The 23068-nt window shown below is 44.1% G+C and overlaps 1 protein-coding gene across 1 annotated transcript in view; it reads right to left on the bottom strand.

Annotated features, from left to right (window-relative positions):
- The window catches only part of LARP1B (La ribonucleoprotein 1B), an 87313-nt gene that overhangs the window by 54263 nt on the left and 9982 nt on the right, over positions 1-23068 (bottom strand). The window contains exons 3-6 of the mRNA XM_040330770.1: positions 21242-21301; positions 17095-17263; positions 15616-15750; positions 10680-10814 (exon numbers count right to left, since the gene is read on the bottom strand). Of these exons, the coding sequence (XP_040186704.1) occupies positions 10680-10814; positions 15616-15750; positions 17095-17263; positions 21242-21301 (499 nt within the window). The remainder of the gene's footprint in view (positions 1-10679; positions 10815-15615; positions 15751-17094; positions 17264-21241; positions 21302-23068) is intronic.

The following is a 23068-nucleotide window of genomic DNA, read 5'->3' as shown; positions in this document are numbered from 1 at the left end:
CTTGACATCTAATGTAAGGGGAGGGGATGCGTTGGACATCTAATCTTACAGATACAACCGGCCCTTTTGAGGGCAATCATAATGCTCATGCGTCCCACTATGAAATGGAGTTTGACACCCTTGCTGTAGAAGATCTTTTGCCTTTAGTGTTCCTGTGCCGATATTGATGAGCAAGTGGATGACGCTGTCTGTATAATATATAGGATGTGCCATATACCTGTTTTATATGGCTTTCTGGTAAGAAGAATAGATGTGAGCATGGTGTTGTGTATTGATTATACACTGAAGCTGGTGTGAGGCTTTCAACTCCTTTGTTCACCTGTACTCACCGTTTTATCTACTTCCTACCCTTAGCACTGCATACGGAATTTGGGTTTATTTTTATATTGCAATCATTATAATTATTCCAGTTTTTTTATTTCTCATACAACTGAGCGCATATATCCCTGATATATACACAGTTGTCATGGTCAAATAGTTGGAGCGATATATTTTTATTATTTCACTTAAAGATATTTTTATTATTAAAAAAAGGACAGCACAATAACTGCAAATTAGATGCTTTTTCCACAAAAATAGTTTAGGACAGAGATATCCATTATGAAGGGAATGCATAGTGGTTTAAGGTTTTGTATTTTTTTCCCCAATAACTGAAGTTTACTTATTTTTATCAAAGTATAGACACATTAAAGAAAGGTAAATATACCAGCATCAAATCACATTATATATTTTTTTTATTTAGAACAGTCAGTACAAAAAAAAAAAAAAAAAAAAAAAAAGCAGCAGATTTTACATTTTTAAGCCGGGTAAATATGAACCATTGCATTTTCTTGTTTTCATATATGCTGCATTCTTCTTTTGAGCCAGCAGGTGGAGCTTTAAGACCTTTTCACATTTTCAGCCTTTAGCTGTGCCGTAAAGCCTACTTAGAGCAGTATTTTACAAAACGTATAAAAAAAAAAAAAAAATACAGGCAAACACATGATTTACTTGAATTGTGCCCTAATTTTGTTAGTCTTGCCTACAGCCCTCACACCGATACTCTACAGCCATAACTGCTTTATGCACAGTCATTTTAGTTTTAGTACAGGTTTTGTAAAATTCCTTGTCTTGATGCTTCCATCCAGCATTTGTATTCGTAGAAAGCCCTGTGACTTCAACTATAAGACTTAAAGCAGAACTCTGGGGGAAAAAAAAACGTTTCCGTGTCCTTGTTGCCAATCTCCTACCTTCACCAACTATGCCCTACATGTTCTTCTGAGCTCTGCAACAGCTGAATGATCTTGCTGAAAAAAACATCATTGTTTAGCGATTTCCCGTTTTCAAGACCGCTGGCTGCTATTCCTCCTGTACCCATAGCCATTGGTCTTGTCACTGCCTACCAGTAGTTCTCTCAAGCTGAGCAGGGATTTCCATTTCCACCCTGCTCGCTTTAGTGGGCGGAGGGGTCTCACAGCCCCCAGTCTATGCCGCCCACCAAGATGACGGTGTCTTCCTCCCTGCCAGCACCATCCCCACCTCTCTCCAGTGCAGAGCAGGGATAGTTAGTAGAGAGCATCTGAACGACAGAGCAGAGATCTCGGGCTGATAGGTCTTGTAAGTGAAAACACTGCTTGCCGCAACATCCCGCCTTCTGTACTGGCATTGGAACAGTGCGATGTCCATCACAATGCCCGTCCGGGAGGCGGGACATTACAGCAAGCAGTGTTTTCACATACAAGACCTTTCAGCCTGAGATCTCTGCTCTGTCATGGGGATGATCTCCGGCAACTATCCCTGCACTGCACCGATAGGCTCCACTGGTTGACACTGGTGAGACCGTACTGATAAGCTGCACTGGAGACTGCACTGATAAGCTGCACTGGTAAGACCACATTGATGGGGCACCGATGAGCTGCACTGGTGGGACCACACTGATGAGCTGCACTGGTGGCACCACACTGATGAGCTGCACTGGTGGGACCACACTGATGAGCTGCACTGGTGGGACCACATAAGACCGCACTTATGGGCAGTGATAAACTGCACTGAGGAGGCTGCAATGATGAGCAGTGGACACCATCCACTGCTTTACTGACCCCACCCACTGCCAAATATCTGTAGAAGGGGTTTTCCACCATCCCTGCAAACTTTTCAGTATTTAGGTCTTCTTTTCAGTTTGATGTGTATTTTATGTGACGTGACACATCAGAGACTGGTATTGTGGTAATATTGACGTTTGAGATTTCCATACTGTTGGGAAGCACAGCATGTTAAAACCATTATGGACTGTTCCAAAGAGCGGTTTCTGAAGCACATGTTGGAAGACAGTTAAGGACTGTTCCAGAGGTATTGGTTCTGAAACACATGCTGGAAGTCAGTTATGGACTGTTCCATAGGAGCCGTTTCTGAGGCGCATGTTGAAGAATGCAACATATTAAAACAGTTGAGGACTGTTCGGACCATATGGACTGTTCGATGGGAGCCATGTCTGAAGAAGGATGTTGTGCGCCTTTTAGGCGCAAAGCGGCATATGTTGCAAGGAATATAATATCTGAATTTTAAACATATTCTGTTTCCAGTCAGATAAGCTGAGGCTGGCAGTGTCTTAGAGGACAGGATGCCCACCCCCCCTTCAGGAATGTAATCTGTTACATTCGACTCCGCAATGTTTACGAAATCCTCGGATAAGCCCCTCCACAGACAAAAAGGAAGTGATATGTCAACATAATTACAATGATGAAAGGATCAGCAATCTATTGGAGATTATATGGGCAATATCGCCCCCCCCCCCCCCCCCCCCCCGCCCAGAGGCTAGGTATGGCAGGACAATCGGGAACAAGGATGTGAATCATGGAAGTGCAACGATTGGCCGAACGGCAGATGGGTGGGCAATGGGAGGGAGTTTGAATGAGCAATGAGTGAGTTTTGTAAAAAGGGTTTTGGAACACAGAGCTAGCCTATTCTCTTGGGAGCAAGCTTGCAGTGAGGTTGTGGCTCGGTTTTTGAAGGCCTATGCTGAAGTCACATGGATCTGAAGGCCTCATGGAAGCCTGGTGGCCATCTTTGGGCCTAAGACATGTGGTCAAGGCCTAGCTTTCCTCTATGTACATCAGAGTACAGCCAGTGAGGCTATAGCCGAAAGTGTCAAGTATCTTTCATTATTATTACCAGTATTGTTATAGGATGTTATGGATATCTGTTGTCAGAATGTGATATTCCTACTTTGAAGGAAATAAATATAAATATAATGTGTGTACCTAGTACCTAACAATTGTATCAGTCTTTATAACTAGCATTATAGCCTTAAGTCTAGCATATACTCTGGTTAGAGGATATTAGCAAACAAGGGACAAATACACATGAATACATTTATGTGAGATATATATGTGTTACAATAGAGGGTATATATATTATTTATCGCATTCTTCACATACATTAGAGGGTTCCACCATTATTGCGATATTGATTAATTAGCGCTGCACTTTTTTTGTTTTGTTTTTCCTCATTCTGACATTTACTTGTGTCACATGCCGATGTAAAGTATAATGTCTCTTCTCTCTTTCTGTGGTGTGGCTAGGGATGTTCTCACATAGACCATACAAGCACTGATTGCTGTTAGAAAGATCTCAAAGCTGCAGCATTAGGAGGAATAATTTGAATACTAAATTACAGCAGAGTACAGTGAGTATAATGTACGAGTATGTGTCTACAGTTCAGTAATGATTACATAAAGCATGTAAGGGAAATACAGGCATAGCCCACTTTTAAAGTACACAATGGGACCAGAGCATTTATGTAAAAACAAAAATTTACTTAAAGTGGATGTAAACCCAAATTTTATTTTTTTTATGTCACAATGTACAGTATAAGATTTCCTATCATCTGTTCCCAGCCCAGTCTTGCCACACAGAGTTAATCCAGCTCTGAGCAATCCTCTTATTGTTCAGTGAAATAAAACGGACTTACAGAGAAAAACCTTAGTCCGTTCTGCCCCCTTGCTGTGAGTGACAGGTTATTTACATATCTCATGCACTAGCCTGGAGACAGGCATTATTTTTTAATTTCCACCCCCACTCGGTCATGGGGTTACTTTTCTGGATTTTGACTGGATGTTAGTGATCATAGCAGAATTCAGTGAAAGGGGAGTATAGAGGAGGCCGGGGAGTCTACCGACATCACGACTCCACCCACAGAGCTCCAGACAACAGACCCATCCACAGAATCTGCAGTTTTTCAGTTCTTATAACAGACAGAGGGGAAACATTTGACAGGTAAGAATACATGCAGTGGAGGAGGACCCGCCGTGAGTCGACGACAGGCCGCCAAGGTACATTACTTCCCCTGACATTCCTGCCTGCCCCCCCCTCCTCCCCACCGCTGTCCTCTTCCCCCCCTCCTTTTTCTTCTTCCCTCTCCCTCTCTTCACCCCATCCCTTTCTTATACCCCCCCTCTTCTTTGATCTCCAGTTGTGTTACATGTTACTGATAGCATAAATAAGTACGAAGCCACTGTGTAAGTCCAGTTAGCTAGAATTTTGTACACCCGCCTTCCTAATGTACTTGAACCGCTGCTATATTTTGTATGGACCTTTTCTGAAAATAAAAAATTGTTATTTGGAAAAGAATACATGCAGGAGGCATGTATATCCTTATAGATCAGCACTATGGCAGTAGTTTAGAAAGGATGAAAAAAAAAAAAAAAAAAAAAAAAGAAAGGATGAGAGTGGGTTTACATCTACTTTAAGGTGAAGCAATACTCTTTTTTTCAGTGCATGTACTGTATTGCAATAGTCATTTACAGGCATAACTGATTACCTAGGCAAGCCAGCCAGCCCATGTCACTTATGGTTCAGGAGCAGTGCCATGTCAAGCTGAGCAAGATTTTCCATAGACACTAATGTGTCTGTACTCGCGAGCGTATGTAAAGCCAGGGTACATAAATCGGGGTATGCCTGTATGTATATTTGCGGTTGTATTTGGAGAAGGAGAGTACAAACATGCTTTGCATTTATAAAGCTGTAACCCATCTACCCTGCTGTGTGCTACTGAGCAGCATGGCTGGCTGCAGAATGAGGGGGTGCGACTTATGTTAAAGTGGGCTTGTTCACAATTACATGTACAGGCCTAGTGTATCTCCCACATTCATTGCAATTTGCAAAGCATGAAGGGAAATGTAGTTTGATGGTAGTCTAAAGAGAGGGATGAGGGAATGATGTAATCACTGTTCTAACAGCTCCTCCTTGGCAGAATACATGCACTATTTTTTGAACTACAGAGAGCACTTCCTGAAAATTCAAATTCGACTTCTCTCTTCAATGGTAAGGAATTTCACAAATGGAATAACTATTTCGTGTTTTCTGTTAGGGGAGTGTACTCATAGGGGATTTTTTTGCCGAACCCATAGTTCTGCTTTAAGCTTTTTATTTTTTCTGAATGATCTCTTCTGTATATCCCCCCCCCTTATGAACAACCCCTTTAAAAACCTAAATAAAAAGTTTGAGAATAAAAAATTAATTAAACTAACACAACCAAATTAAAAAGAAAGTCAATGGAATTTGGACCATTTTAGGAATGACCTCACATGGTTATACTATAAGTTTCTCTATTTAGATGGACATATTTAAATGATTTTAGAACTGAAAGAAGAAATAAATCAATGCAAATTATATTTTCAACAAAAACAGTTAGGTACCTGGTAACTCCTTTTCTAGGAAATCTTCCAGGGCAGCATCTGAGAGATAGGACATCTACCACCTAAAACAGGAAACACTTCATCCACCATTTTAAAAGCCGTCACATACCTCAGTAATATACAAGTACCGAAGTAACAGCAGACAAATATACACCATCCTTTCATAAAACTGTTGCCTAAAAAATAGGGATGGTTTGAGTGCTGCCCTGGAAGACTTCCTAGAAAAGTCATCTTCCAGGGCGGCATTTGAGAGGATTTAGAAAATAATATTACTAGGGGGCGCCTGAAGGACCTTCCACTGAATGATTGGTCTTGGCTGGACAGGAAATCTATCCTGTAGTGTTTTGTAAGGGTGCCACCTGGCAGATCCGGTCTGGCCTAGCTCCTGCCTTCTCCACATATAAAGATGGCCAGGCCCTGGTAGCTTGGGCTGCGATTGCCTTGGGTGGTACCCGGTTGAGACTGGTAGATGTAAGAGATGCTCGGCTAATCTAACTGCCAGCTTTGTGGAGCTAGGCAAACCACTTCCTCTGTACATACGGATGTCAAACATTTGTCAAATTACCTCTGACACCACTGAGAGGTTCTACATATAATTGTGAAGAACAGCAGGAAACCCCTAAATTAAATCCGTTTTAGGAATTGTACTGCAATCAAGTCATCTGTGGGTCATGGGAATAATGCTTCGCACAGTAGGAACCAAAAACCCCTACAGTGGTGATCAGAATACAACCCTTAAAAGTGGCCACAAAAAAAATCATTGCTGTAATGCCACATGGCTTGCCAAGGGTCATTGGCCCCGGAACCACCATCTAATGAGCAGCCAATTAGGCACTTTAAGCATGGAGACGCTGCATTTGTTCCCTGGTTGGGGCTGAAAATAGCCAAGAGATCACCCATACCTGAGTTGAACTACTGTAAGGACTATAGAGACTGGAGGATAAAACCGTATATTAAAATTCCATGATACTAGACCATAATTGCCCTGCAAATCCTGATGTGTCCAAATAACTACTTAAAGCATGGACTAACAAACAACGCCCTTTACCATCAGTGTGGAAAGGGGTGACCAGGTAAGTGCTCTGAGAAGATCCCTGCTTAAAGAGACCGAGTCTGTAGTAGCAACAGGATAAACCGTTCATGTTGACGGTTACACCACGTTCTGGAACTTTAGTTAGAAAGTCCTGCTAGATCACTTCAGGCTGGCCCCTTTTGCAAATATAGCTATGTAAAACATTAAAAACCAAGTGTCTATTCTTATAATACACCGTCTCATCCTGCGCTGCACATGCTCAGTTGCTCTCCATATTAAGCAGTTCTAGGCACTGCCGCGTTCGTAGACCAAACTGCCAACAGCGCTAAAGCAGAATTAAACCCCATTATCCCTTACAGTCAAGGAAGCTGCTCCTGTCCAATCCGCAACCGTCACGGTGCTTCACATGCGATCAGCCACTCAATGGCCCAACAGCCCGGCTGATGCAGCAAGCAAATGTGACAGTCAGCAATCCAGGCACCCTAGGAATGCAATTTTTTAGATAACTAAGAAGCGGAGTTCCACTTGTTTTTTAGTTTATTAAAAGTTGGCAGCTAGAAAAAGCATAGATGCTGACTTTTAATAAACAGACACCTACCTGTCCCACGGTCCAGCTCCTCTCCTTGACGCCATCATAGCTACTGTGGGCACCTGGCCGTGATAGCTTACGGCTTCACGGCCGGGCGCGCACTGCGCATTCACAAGTCGCGCTGCACTCTGCTATTGGCCATATATTGGCCGTATATTGAGACCATAAACAGTGGCGACACAGGTGTATTGCACTCACATAACCAGGAGAAACAACTCCTCCCGAGTGACGTGATCAGCAGTGTTCTGAGGCCGTCAGGAACCAAGTGAGAAGATCGCTCCACTGAGCTGAGTATACGGGCTGTTTCTCCTGGTTATGCGAGTGCAATACACCTGTATGGCCACTGTTTACGGTCTCAATATACTGCGCAATGAGTGCGCCTCTGTCTGCGTTTTCTTTTATATGAGCATATCACCAAGATTCAGAATAAAGTGTTACTGCACAGTCCCAGGAACGGATTAGTTGGATGATCTGATTTTGATTGCACTGAGTGATTAGACACACGGACTGTCATCTCTTTTGTTGCTCTGGAGTTTTTTCCTGAACAGGACTATATATTGTCACTTGTATTTAATTCATAAAATATACTCACTTTATATTTATTGCAGGAGTTTGCACACTGGCTCTGCGGAGCAGTTTTTATTTTATTTTATTTTAATTAGGGTTGTCCCGATACCGAGTATTAGCAGGAGTACTCGTACTCCCGCTAATACCCCCGATACTAAAATAGAATACTTCCCCCCCCCCCCCCCCCGCCGCCACGTTAATCACCGCGGCGGGGAACATTACAGACAGCGTTCGTTTGAACAGCTGTTTTCCCCGCCGCGCATAGACACTCCCCCTTGGGCGGATCTGTCCAATCGCGAGCAAGGGGGAGTCACATAAACACTCCCCCTTGCTCGCGATTGGACAGATCCGTCCAAGGGGGAGTGTCTATGCGCAGCGGGAAAAACAGCTGTTCAAACGAACGCTGTCTGTAATGTTCCCCGCCGCGGTGATAACAGTAGGTACGGGGGACAATGGCTGCTGTACTGGGGACAATGGCTGCTGTACTGGGGACAATGGCTGCTGTACGGGGGACAATGGCTGCTGTACGGGGGACAATGGCTGCTGTACGGGGGACAATGGCTGCTGTACGGGGGACATGGCTGCTATACGGGGGACATGGCTGCTATACGGGGGACATGGCTGCTATACGGGGGACATGGCTGCTGTACGGGGGACATGGCTGCTATACGGGGGACATGGCTGCTATACGGGGGACATGGCTGCTATACGGGGGACATGGCTGCTATACGGGGGACATGGCTGCTATACGGGGGACATGGCTGCTATACGGGGGACATGGCTGCTATACGGGGGACACATTTAAAAAAAAGTATCGGTATTCGGTATCGGCGAGTACATAAAAAAAAGTATCGGTACTTGTACTCAGTCCTAAAAAAGTGGTATCGGGACAACCCTAATTTTAATTGATATCACTGTATTATCCACAAAGGGTTGATATTAGCGCATCGTTAAATTTAGTACCATTGATGGTTATGCCCTCAAGCAATTAGCAGAATCCGGGACCTAGGTATAACTTGCTCTGTGGCTACCAATGCTTTGTATGTCTGTCTACCCAGTGGAAGAACTAGGGGACTTCAGGTAAAGGAATTGCAAGGTTGAGTACACCAACTAGTGTGTATAGTGGATACTGGTAACTAATAGGTACAGCTTCCACGCCTCCCTGACCATAGCCAAATGTTTACTTGGAATGAGTCACCCATATAGCGAAAAGTACACTGAAGTAAACATGATTGTCTCGCTCAGGTGAGAAGAAACCAAAGTCTCTCAATTCCTAAGGTCTCAACCTGTTCAGACCTGGTAGTAAATTAAAGCTGCTGACATCCTGACCCTGGAAATGTAGTCAGAACAGTCCTAATACAACACCTGCCTGTGATGAACTTAAGCACACATTTCTATTTGCAGCCCTTGCCTAGGGGACTATTCCAGGAGCCAGTCAATCATATGTTGCAGGATCTACCCAAAATAAAAGCACAAAAAAACCTGATTGCACCCCAGACTGAAGGGAGAGGAAGGTGTCGGACATCTTTTACAGAGGAGACTAATCCCAGGTTTTTTTTGCCACATGCTTGCTTTTTTGGCAAAGATTTTTGGCCCAGCTGGCAGCCATTTTTCCCTCACAAGAAGCACATGCTTAGGGAGGGAATGCAAGCCGCTGGTCTTAGCCTTTTAAAAACCAATATGATACGAAAATCGCTGCTACCACTAATTGGCATTATGTGCATAGTTGTTGGTAAGAACAGGAGGTGGCCTCAGCATGCTTTGGACTACCTTGGAGGGGCCCTGGTTCACAGGCTCTGCAGGGCAGGATTGGGCGGCATCTGACATTGTCAGCTTCAAGCAAAAATCCAACATATGCTCCTTGAAAGCTTTTCCTGACCCTGCTCCGGCCCCGCCTTCCGTGTGAGAAGGGTGTAGATAGCCTGCGGCATAGGCCGAATAGTGGTTGGCATGTACAGAGGTGACCTATGCATGCTCTTGCTTGCAGGATCCGCAGGGCAGGGGGGATACAGCTTCTGACATGATTAGCCCACTGAGCCTCCTGCCAGTTGCTCTTTTATAGTCCCCTGCCCCTGCTCTGGCCCCACCCCCAGCCGCCCTGATAGAGGTATGGGTGGACACATACCTCTTCTTGTGATTTGCATGTCTCCCTTACTTCCTAGGAGGAGATACTCTGTCCAGGTTCCGATCTGTTGTCCCCCTCAGCATCCAGACACCCACCGAAAAAGATGGCATCTGGCAGAACTGCGTCACTGAAAATGCCTCGCCGGAAGTGACGCGCTCGGCATCCCGGCTCCCTGACGCCATCTTGCTACACCCCTCTGACCGCCCAGACAGGGGAGAGTAGATCAGATGGTGTCCCGCAAACACGCCACAGGCAAGCGGGATTGCTGCTGCATCACAGTGCAGGAGGGAGACTGCAGGGAAGTATCCCAAGATGCCTTTGTCGGCTGGGGGGACAGTTGCTTACTCCCCCGTGGGGAGCGAAACCTCAGGCTGAATGAGGACCCCGGGGGGTCCCTGGAAGCCCTGGCCTAAGTCGCCTGACCCCTTCAGAGGTAACTGAAGAGTCCCCTGCAACTAGCACAGAGACTAGACCAAAAAAACAAACTGTGTGCTGATCCTGTTGGTGCGGAGAAAACACAACGGAGGTATGCGACGGCTTTAAAAAAAATGGTGGATGATGCATTTCCTGTATTAGGTGGAAGGAGCCCTTTTTTAGATGCTGCCCTGGAAGAAAACTTGAGAAAGTTATATCAAAAATATTGCCAGAGCATACAAATAATTAAGTTCTATGCACAACATTCATTACTTACAATAAGAATGCCCTCTTCCTCTGCCTCTTCCACGGCCTCCTCTTCCTCGTCCTCTGGAGCTTTCCCTGGTAACACTAGATTCACTTCTTGTGCTTGAGACTTCATCTAGGTCACTTTTTCTATCTCGCTGCCACCCTGTAAAGACACACATCTTGTTAAACTACTTAAGTACTAGCCTGTATACACCCATTCATTACTAGGCCATTTTCCAGTGCTGTGATAGTTTGAATGACAATTACTCCATCATACAGCACTGTATCCAAATACATTTTATGTCTTTTTTTAAGAGATATAGAACCCCTCTTTTGGTCGTATTTAGCAATCACTAACGAGATTACATAAAAATTAAATTCTGTTATAATACTTAGAGCTTGGTACACTGGTTACATTAAATGTACAGGTCATACACAGAGAAAGGAGGTTAAGGGGTTCATGCCCAGATTCAGTGGGGAGATAGCGATGAAAGAGTTGATGTATTAATGTGCAAGATAAGGGTTAAGATACATGTCGCCAGAAAGACAAGATGGAGCTTACGTATGAAGGAGTAAAAGGGGGGGGGGGGGGGTGGGGGCGGCAGAGAAGACTATGGCTTACTATGGGGTCTCCGTTGTCAGCTGTCCCTCATACTGAAAATGGCTTGGAGGAGGCCAATCATGTGACTCGACCAGAGCGGCTTTAGAATAGGCAAATGGACATCTTTCCTTTCAAAGGGTAATTAGAATAGGCTCAGAATGTGGGGGTGGGAGTCGATTTAGGATATGGAATTCTACTTTTACCCACTTCCCAGCTGGGACAATTCTGGCACTGTGCTCCTACATGTAAAAATCAAAATTTTTTTTGCTAGAAAACTACTCAGAGCCCCCAAAACATATATGTTTTTTTTAGCAGAGACCCCAGGGAATAAAATTTGTTACATGGTATTTGCGCAGCACTGAAGTTAGCCCAATTTTTTGGTAAAATGTGAAAGATGATGTTAAGGTGAGTAAATAAATACCCAACATGTCACAGTTTAAAATTGCATAAACTTGTGGAATGGCGCCAAAATTCGGTACTTAAAAATCTCCATAGGAAACGCTTAATTTTTATTTATTTTTTACAGGTTACACTTTTAGCCCTGGTTCACATTGGTACGATTTGACATGTCATTTGCCGCCAATGGCACCGTCCTTATCGGTGCAACGGCGCATCTGCGTCGCTGTACCGATTTCAAAAAGTTTCTGTACTACTTTGTGGTTTCAGGCTGCGATTTACATTGACATCTGTGCAGAAACCTGCACAGATAACTCTGAAATCGCAGCCGAAATCGGGACTGACAAGCGGGAGTGAAATCGTGTTGGGCTCAGAGCTATAAAAAAGGAGATCCTGGGATATAATTGCAGCGATACCTCACGTGTGGATTGAACATCTTTTACATACGTGGGCGCAACGTATGTATGAGTTTGCTCCTGCGTGCGACCATGCACGGACGGGAAAACTTGCCTTTCAAGCCAAGTACACGGCAGTGTTTATGACCGCCAGGCCAGACATGATGTCATAACGTCGCACCCGGGCCTCCAAGAGTCAGACTGCCAGGGATCATCTGGCCCTCGGTATTCTCTATGGTGAACTTTCACCGCCGGTAGAAGCACCGGAGGGCGGCAGGAGGGGAAATATGAACAGCTGCTATGATTGTTATTACTGTGGAGGGATTCGCCAGTGGAAAAAGCAGGCAGGCATCATTCAGATATCCCCACTCAAAGCCCAGGACATCATATGATGTACTGTGGGCGGGAAGTGGTTAATGAATCAGTCATAAGTTCCTCCCCTTCTTGTATTGCAAGCGTAAAGGGTGGGCTTACCAAAGTAAACACGATACTGTTTACATTTGCAATCGCTGCGATTAGTCCACACAAATTGGCTCTGTACACACAGTGGGGGAGATTTACTAAACCTGGAGTGCAAAATCTGATGCTGCCGATTGACTACCATGCAAAATTGCATCAGATTCTGAGGGCTCCAGTTTGAGTAAATCCCCTGTGTAGCAACTCAGCTCGTCTCACAGTCATTCATGGGAGCACTTGCTGCCCGAGAGCCATTTCTGAGCTGCCATTTATAAAAATAGATGTCCACCCCCATTTTATTATTTTACAATATGGTGGTAGTAAAGTGGTTAAGGCTAGGTTTAAACCAATGTGGCTGCGATTTGATCCGAATATGTAGTGTGTCTTGGTTGCGTCTTTGATACAATTTTCATGCCTCTGCATTTTTGGATTTGGTCAATGATAAGCATATCTGAAATGACTAAAAAAGGCTTCCTCTTCCTTTTTACTTCTCCAATTACACACACGTCAACAAAATGGTGAGTACATATGCTTAGAGTAGATGGGGTTTAAAGTGAAGTAAGGCCAAAGTGCCAATAAGTGCACTTCTGTGACCCAAATTCAGCCGACAGCAGGTTAGATCCAGCTGACAGCTGACATCACAGAGCCCAGGCTCTAGAAGGATCCCGATTAAGGTTTACCAAGATGCCTGACAGGCAACTGGCTCCACCTCTCAGCATGCTACTAACAAGCTAACCCAGCAGCTCCAGTTTCCTCCACAAACTGGCATTCCAGTGAGCACTGGAGGGGTAGAGCAGAGAGAGAGATGACCAACAGTCACCGCTCTCTCCTCAGTGAAGACCGAGAACTGAGTGATCAGGGGTCACGCGATTGCTCGGTTCTCAGTCTTGGAGAGTGCGGGGGACAGCCATATAGGTGAGCAGATGTGCATTTCAACCCCCTCCCCCCCCCCCCACACCATACAGGACCATTTTGAAAGATTGTGCCTTGCTCTGCTGCATTGATGTGAACAGGCACCATTGAAAACAATGCGATTTCCATTGTCATGCATTTCTGTGTGATTCAAGTCTATCTGAAATCGCACTAGTGTGAACCAGGTCTAAAAGTAAAATCAGTCACAAAGTAAGACACTTGTGTGAAAGCCTCAGGCAAGAGCGGTAATTTTCCAGCTCTCCCAACTTCATACTTCCAGAACATTGATATCAATGTTATTATTTTCAGCTTCACTGGCCTGAACTAGTGTGTGGTACTTGAGAACTATAGGCAAAACATTTTAAGCCCCGCCCCCCCCCCCATTTTGGATAGAGCAAGGAAGGGTTATAACCAGTGTCAGATTTTTTTCCCCATTTAGGAGATTTCCGTTCACTTCCTGTCCTATAGCAAAACAGGAAGCGAGAGGAAAGCCCTGCAAAATAATGGGATATTTTCCCCCTCTGGTGACCCCCAGAACTAGTGTCCCCATTGGAGGACTTCCCCTCTACCTTTCTGGAGAAAATCCCAAATGTGTGATTTTCTTTACTTTCAAACAGTAATGGTAAACAAAACAAATAAAGGGGGGTGAAGCTCCCTAATGAGGGCACAGACAGCGAAGACAAAACCGACAGGGGTTCCAATCCCCCTACACTCCATCCAAAACCATTTTTCCATTAGTTAAACTCTTAATACGACCAAACAAAACTGCTCATCCCTAATTAGTATTGTGCAGCCACTGGATTATTTCATGTCAGATACCTTTTTGTGTTGGCAGTCTATCTTAAAGCAGTATGAAATCCAAAACTAATGTAATCTATTGCAGTTTACTAATCCTTAACCCCCTTCTGCCTGCCCTATAGTAAGACAGCTCGTTCTGTGACTACATCATGACTTCGCCCAGTGTCCCCGCTCTCCTGCGCCCGTGATGACGTGGCTCTTTACCCATGTGATCAGCTGCGTCCAATCACATGTAAACACGGAAGTGCCGTTTATCGGCTCTCCTCGTCTCATCCTGACAGAGCATGAGGCGAGGAGAGCCTGGAAGACCTGTACGGATGATCAGTGCCCTGATTATCAGTGCAGCCCCAGGAGTGATGCCAGTCTGTGCTCATCAGCAATGCTAGTCAGTGCTGCATTTCAGTGTGACACATTAGTGCATCAGTGAAGGAGAAAAATAATTTACAAAATTTTCTGATAGAAACACTTTTATTTCCCCCTCAACATTTTTGGTATTTTTTCTTTTTTTTTTTGCAAAAAATAAAAAACCCAGCAGAGAAATACCACCAAACAAAATCTCTATTTGCAAGAAAATAAAAATTGGAAAAATTTAATTTGCATTGCATGACCGTGCAATTGTCAAAGTCTGACATCGCTGAAAAATCGACCTGGGCAGGACGGGGGTGAAAGTGCCCTGTATTGAAGCGGTTAAAAGGAGATGTATGGCCAAAGCTTTTTTGCCTGTACTTCTGTAGGTCACAGGAGTGCATTTCTCCAAACCTCCACTTTTCAAACCCCCTCCCCTCCGGTGTCACATTTGGCACCTTTCAGGGGGGAGGGGGGTGCAGATACCTGTATACTACAGACGTTTGCACCCACTTCTGGGAATAGACTCCCGTGGGAGTCACGCCCCTTTAGCGTCACCTTCGCTGTCTTCTGGGAAACACACTGGTCCCAGGATACAGCGGGGACCAGTGAGGATGCGCCGCACAACTCGCGCATGCGCAGTAGGGAACCGGGCAGTGAAGCCGCAATGCTTTACTTCCCGATTCCCTCACTGAAGGATGGCGGCGGGAGCAGCCAAAAGACGATCGATTGCTTGGCTTCAGCTGCCGACATTGCGGCAACGCTGGACAGGTAAGTGTCCATTTATTAAAAAAGTCAGCAGCTGCAGTATTTGTAGCTGCTGGCTTTTAAATGTATTTTTATTTTTTTCTTGGGACCTCCACTTTAAATAGTAACTTCAAGTGTTTCTTTTATGTGTACTCATTTCAGATCTGCTAGAACTGTAAACATCTGATCACCATAAGCAGCTATATTTACACAATCAAGCTAGCCATATTTTAACATGAGATCTGAAGCACTTGAGTCCTAGAGAACGGAAAAAAGTAAAATATGCGTATAAATCACCTACAATATGTACTTACCATGTGTATGGTGCCCTCGTCTGAAATGTTTAGATGTATTTGGTTCAGATGGAGAATCTGTCTGAGAAGCAGGCCTTTCCTGATTATTGGACTTCTTTTCCTCCAAGTGCAATGGAACCCATTTATTTTTGGCAACTATAAAACATAACAAGTCAACTATACCAAACATCCATGTACTTTACTTATTTACTTGGTATAGTTTAGATCTCTTTCACAGTGATTCTGTGATTGATTTTTAACTACCAAAACGAAAAATGTTAGATCATGCATGTTCTTGACACAAAAAAAAAAAAAAAAAAAAAAAAAAAAAAAAGGGGAAATGGGGGGGGGGGGGGGGGTTGGCCAGGGTTGGGTACTAGGGCCAGTTCACAACAGAACGAGCTGTGGCAAAGGCTTGCTCTGTGTGCTTCATTTGTAATTGCACTGCCCTTGCGATCTGCATGTGGTTTGTTGTGGCGCATTTTTAAAAAGTAGTGCATGCGCTACTTTTTCCAGCGTTTCAGTGCAATTTGCAGCCTATTCAAATGAATAGGCTGCAAAAATCACAGTGCATGTTCCTCTCTGCCAACCTCTGCACCCCAATCCAACTCTACTCACCTCTGGACCCCAATCCCTCTGCTAATCTCTGCACCCCGGAACTCTTCTGCTTACCTCTGCACTGCAACCCCCTCTGCTCACCTCTGTACCCCAAAACCCCCCATTAGCACACCTTTGTACCCGACACTCTCTGCTAACCTCTGCAAGCCTACCCTCACCCTCCCCTTCTGATCCCCTCTGCACCCTGCTTTCCTCTCACCAGAGCCTCAGGCAGGACTGTTCTTCCACTACAAGCCACACAGTTGTGGATGGTGCTGGCTGGGTACTGTCCTGTAGGGGGAGGCAAAGATTTCAGCATACAGAAAGCTGCCTCCCCCCTCTCTTCACTGCACTGTGCCGAAACTGTTCCTATCCTGCTGATGATCAGCGGAGCGGGAGTTCGGACAGGCTTTTTCAACCAGAATTCCACAGGACACCCTGGTTGAGAAAGGCTGACTTATCACATGGTTAACTTTTTCTTCCTCTTTAACTTCACTGATGTCATTCAACTATGTGGTGCAGGGAGTTGCACTGTATACAAATGTAAATATGGTGCATTTTCACACTGCGCACATTACTACACATGTATGGTATAAACAATTGTTTTCTATATGCCCCTTCGATGATCCTGCGTTGCTCTATGCAGATCATGGTGTTAACGAGCCCCAAATCAGCCAGGATTATCAAGCCAGCAACTTTATTAGCGTAAAAAAGTTACGCAGCCGGGGTTTTCTCAATTCATTTGTTTGATGTACATTAAATGAATACAGTAAGAAGAGGAAGACCAGCTTACAAGGGCAGTATCAAGTGCACAAATGATATCATTATTGGCTGTACAGACATTTAAAGTGGGATAATACAACACATTTCCACCAATCCCTGAAATGTGACAGCGATACGTACTCTTTTTCTTTGCAGCCGCTGTAGGCCCTTCCTCGCTTTGGCCAGGAGTGACAACCTCGCAGTTCTCTTTGCTTTCAGGGTTACTTTTCCACTCAGGTTTACTGTCGCTTTTGTTCTCCTTTTTAGAATATGAGTTTTTGTTGGGGGGAGTTATAAGGTTCGGCTGGTACTGTAACACACCAAGCAAAACTAAAACCATTAGAAACACGTTAACAACTTTGCCTGTATTACATTAATGATGCAAATAGTTACCTGGCCACGTATTACAATATAATCCAATTATGATACATAACATAGGCTGCTGCTGTCAGCAATTCACGGTAATACTGCAAGGACAGAAATATGAGCCGAAAAAGCTTATTTTTAAAAGGTGCAGGCTCCACGGCTGTCATCCTGATCCTGGCGTCATTCATTACATACTAATTCAGTGACCCAGAGCAAGCATGCAGCCAGTGAAATCCACTCCAGTTTAAAGTTTGTTCCAGGTAAGTGGCTCACTAGATAGTGAAGCCATAAAAGGGTGGATGCAACAAGATTCTCGTCCTCTGAGGCATTTACCCAGAAGTTGGCAGTTCTCGTGGATTAGTGTGTACTGGGCAGGAGAGCATAATGGGGCGTGCACATATTGTTGTCCCGCACTCATAGGGGGTTGATTTAATAAAACTAGATAGAGTGCAAAACCTGGTGCAGCTGTGCATGGTAGCCAATCGACTTCTAACTTCACTTTATTCAATTAAAGCGATACTAAAGACTTGCTTTTTTTTCCCCCTTTTAAGAATAACAAACATGTTATACTCACCTCCTCTGTGCAGTGGCTTTGAAAAGAGCAGCCCAGATCCTCCTCAGGTCCCTCGCTGGCGATCCCGACCCCTCCTTCCTGTCGAGTGCCCCCACAGCAAGCAGCTTGCTATGGGGTCACCCGACCACACCGCAGCTCTGTGTCCATTTAGACACGGAGCTGTGGTTCAGCCCACACCCCCCCCCCCCCTCTGGCTAACTGACTTTTAACAGCAGCGGGAGCCAATGGCGCTGTTGCTGTGTCTCAGCCAAGCTGGAGGGAGAGTCCCGGACAGCCGAGGCACTCATGAACATCGCTGAATAGAGATGAGGCTCAGTAAGTATTAGGGGGGCTGCTGCACACTGAAGGTTTTTTACCTTCATGCATAGAATGCATGAAGATAAAAAACCTTCTGCCTTTAGAACCACTTCAGCCTTGGAAGGATTTACCTCTACCTGACCAGAGCATTTTTTTGCGATTCTGTACTGCGTCCTTATAGCTGACAATTGTACGTGCAACGTTGTACCCAAACAAAAATTTACGTTATTTTTTCCCCAAAAATAAAGCTTTTTTTTGGTGGCATTTATTTTTTATGCTATAAAAAAAAGCAATATTTTTTACTAGAATAAATATCTCCCCCACCCCCCAAAAAAAGCGGATTTCTTCCACAGTTTAGAACGATATGTATTCTACAAAAAAAAAAAAAAGTTTAAAAAAAAAATCGGGGATAGATTTATGGCGTTTTTATTTATTTTTTATTAGTAATGGCGGCGATGATCGATTTTTATCGGGACTGCGACATTATAGAAGACACATCGGACACTTTTGACACTATTTATAATCCCCCTCAATTTTCCACAATTCCCTAATACTATTTTCAGGGATGAGGTGCGACTTCTCAATCACCTACATTCACAAAGAGAAAATGCATGTTGACAAGGGGAGTGTAGAGGTCGGCGGGGAGTCTACGACTCCACCCACAGAGCTCCAGACAACACACCCACCTACAGAATCTTCAGTTCTTATAACAGAGGGGGGATATTTTACAGGTAAGGATACATGCAGGAGGCATCTATATCCTTATAGATCAGCACTATGACAGTAGTTTAGAAAGGATGAGAGTGGCTTTACATCCACTTTAAGCTTTGACAAGAAAATCTAGAAGCCGATTGGTTTCTATCCAGAGCTGCACCAGATTTTGCACTCTCTTGTATTAGTAAATCAACCTCATTGGGTCTTTCCTCACTCTGCCAGCTTGAATGCACCTAGTATGATACAACTTAAAGACTTGAGACATTTTGTGGTAAAAGGGGAATACTGTGGGCACAGCTCCTGATTAAAAAGGCGAGTATTTTTTTTTTTTTTTAATTACCTTTATCTAATTTTGGCTGGAGTTGAGCTTTAAAGTGTACATAGTTGCCAGACTAATTACCAGATTTTAAAATGATAGCTTTCAGATAAAATGTACTGTTGCTGTAAAATAGTTCTCAATGGCACATCATACAAACTGCTATTCCATGGAGAGAAACTCTAACAGCACACATATTAGCCTCATTGTTTTATGATATGAGCTGTAGCAGTTTTGCACGTGTGTGTGGTTTTGTATCACTAGTATAGGATTATATTTACATACAATTATAGTTCTTAATTTTCATATGCCATGATCCAAAAATAGGGGATGATACAAGTTTACATTTGTGCCCATGGGCTACACCTCAAGGACACACATAAATTAATTGGCTTCTGTCTAATTTGGTCCTAGTATGTTTATGCATGCGAGATTGCGACCTTAGATTGTAAGCACTTTGAGGGCAGGGACCGATTGGAATGCAAGATGTAAAGCGCTGCGGAAATTGCCAGCACTATATATAGTAAATACCTGAAATAAATAAACACGGTGTTATAGTAGGTGATATTTCTAATGGGTTTGTGACTACCGTGGGATTCTTATTAATACGGGTAATAAAGATCCGACCTGGGAAAACGTATTTTTCTGTATTTTTGTATAGATTCTTTAGTTGGCTATCATACTTCGGTCGCGATGCTAGGTGTGCACATGGGTTTATGGTAATTATTCAAATGGTTTCAAAGACTTCAACCAATACAAATCTGTCTTCCAAAAAAAAAATTCTTGTCTCCGCACTGCCAAGCAGACCCATTTTAATACTCATTACACCTTCTCATCCAGTCCCCGTCAACTGGTCTCTACTTCATCCTCTATCCTACACTCTCTAATCCACATCTTGAATGAATGAATGAATGAATGACTTGTATAGCGCAACGCATGCGAACTGAATCGCCTCTGGGCGCTTTTTCCAGCCAGTATCTGCTTGGCTGGTGCGGTCATTTTTACCCCGTAGGATCATGACACGCTAGGGACACACAGTCATACACACATATATACATATATACTGGGCCAATTTGGACCTCACCCACGTGCCCCTTGCCCTGATTTCTCATTAACCAGCAACCCATCCCCACATACCAGGGTGCTAGGTGTAGTCCTGGACTCTCTTTTCGGCCCCACATTCAATCACTTTGCAAATCTTGCCGCCTCAATAAAATCCACCCCTTCCTAACCAATGACACCACAAAACTCATAATCCACTCCCTGGTTATCTCCCTCCTCACTGGATTACCTTTAAACTGGGGACCCCCTATTCAGTCCACCATGAATGCTGCTGCCAGACTCATCCACCTTACAAACTGCTTAGTGTCTGCTACTCTGCTCTGCCAATCCCTCCATTAGCTGCCACTTACCCAACTAATTAAACTCAAAATACTAACAACTTACAAAGCCATCCAGAACTCGGCCCCCCCAACTACATCACTAACCTAGTCTCAAAATACCAACCAAATCGATCGTTCTCATCGATAACAACCCCCCCCCAGACCTCCTACTCACTAGTTTCCTGGTCACCTCCTCCCATGCTCGCCTTCAGGACCTCTCCCGATCCTCTCCCATCTTTTGGAATTCCCTACCCCAATCTGTCCGACCATGTCCAACTCTATCCACTTTTAGACGATCCCTGAAAACTTCTCTTCAGAGAAACCCATCCTTCACACACCTAATAACCATACTATTTTCTCCATCAGCTCACCCCCCACAGTTATTACCTTGTTGTATCACTCGACCATCCCTTCTAGATTGTAAAGTAACGAGCAGGGCCCTCCAATTCCTTTCTGTATCTAATTGTATTGTAATTGTACTGTCTGCCCTCACGTTGTAAAGCCCTGCACACACAGTTGGGGCTATATAAAGCCTGTATAATAATCATTTAGGAGCAGCTGATGTCACTCTCCTTTTGTCAACCACATTCTCTAATTTAAAAAAAATACAGTATAAATCTATGGGGTAGCGATACATACCACATGGTTGGCAGTTTCACTCGGTGTTGGCCAGTTAGTTATGTCACTGAAGTCGCTAGCCTAGAGAAAAGATGAAACAAAAACAAAAGAAAATACAACAGTCACTTTATTGAACCACTGTTCTGCGCTGTAATAACTCGATACATAGAAAGCAGTGCATTTGCTGCTAGCACACCTACAAATTCCAGCAAGTACATTTAGAGAATGCTTGCACCCCATCTTTTACAGGTAGCAGAAGACTCCCCAAACAGGAGAAATAGAGTACAGGTTTTATTTAAAACCTTAACTGCACCTAAAACATTTGTGCCATTCGCTGATTTGTAGCTTACATTGCTATTGTCTTCTAGCATCTTTGCATCAAGCACGCCAATCATAAGAGGCGGTAGATTCTAGGTTCTGAAGCTTACCTAATTTCTTGAACTTGAAGACATATTTTTTTATTGCATTAGGTACCTTAAAGTGTTAGGCCTCTTTCAGACTGGGCGGATCAGCCCCGTGCACCTCCGCTTGCTCAGCTGGGATCGCTCCGTTGATCCGGCGGATGACAGAACGGTCCCCACACACTGTGCAGGCACCTCCCTGTCTTTTCTCCGCTCCCCCCTATGGGGAGATCGGATGAACACGGACCGTCTGTCCGTGTTCACCCGATCCACGGATGGAAAAGTAGGTTTTTCCTCCGTCACACTTTGGCGGATCAGAGCGGGTCGGATGTCAGCGCGCATGTCAACGCTGACATCCGCGGCTCCATAGAGGAGCATGGAGTGCCCGTTCAGGTCCGCAAAAAAAACTGACAGACGGACCTGTATGGGCGCTCAGTGTGAAAGAGCCCTAACTAAACCCACAACTGTAAAAATCAATGTGTATATGCAGTAAAACATGCTAGTTATACTCACTGTGGAACCTAAGGGGTTAATCCTGCGCATTGTGTAAAAAAGGCAGTTTGATCCTGTTTTCTCTGATCCTCCACTTCTTTTACTGTCCCTAATCCATCTCATGATGGTACAGAGCCTTGGGCGCACTCTGCATATGCTCAGTATGGTGTGTGTATTGCTAGAGATTTTATTTTGGGAAGATGCACATGATCAACACAAAGCCAATCAGCACTGTTCAGACAGAGGGTCAGGAGTCATGCAGCCTCATAGGACAGAATAAAATAAAAAAACTCCCCCTACAGAAGTCACAAGATTGCTATATGCTGCTAATGAGAAAGAGATTTAGCCGTTTATATTTACTAAAATAATTGCATTTCCACGTTCCGTGGGTGTCCAGATATAGTGAATGAAGGGTCCTGGCTGGGTTTAGTAACACTTTCAATTTACGGATTGTCACAATTTTTCAAGCTTGTTCTTCCTTTCTTGCAAAATTTAAACAATCAGAGATTTGTAGATAACCAATTTCGCAGAGTTCAGTGACCTAGTGCAATTACTCAGATTTTTCTACTGCTGATATGAACTTTATTTTGCAATATAGTGAACAATTTCGACAAACGTAGCTCATTGCTGCCAATACAGCCTGCTCAGAAAAAAACACACACACACACACACACACACACAGTTTTGGTTTCTAACAAAACCATGTGATCACCATGTAAACTTTTAGAAATCGAAGCAGCTGCATCCAATCAGATGCAGGTGTTGTTCCGGTGTTCCAACAACCACTTGGCACTGGTGAAAAAAAAAAAAAAAACAAGGAAAAGCTGCGCCAATAAGTAAACAAAAATGAGTGAATAAATTATGTGGTACATAAAAATTATATTATATATAGAACGACGTGGTGACGTCAATACATGACTTGACAGGCACGTTTCGTCATAAATTGATGTTTTCA

This window comes from Rana temporaria, chromosome 1, assembly GCF_905171775.1.
Source record: "Rana temporaria chromosome 1, aRanTem1.1, whole genome shotgun sequence".
NCBI classification, from domain to species: Eukaryota; Metazoa; Chordata; class Amphibia; order Anura; family Ranidae; genus Rana; species Rana temporaria.
The sequence above is the reverse complement of the archived record's forward strand: the minus strand, read 5'-3'. Positions and strand labels throughout refer to the sequence as shown.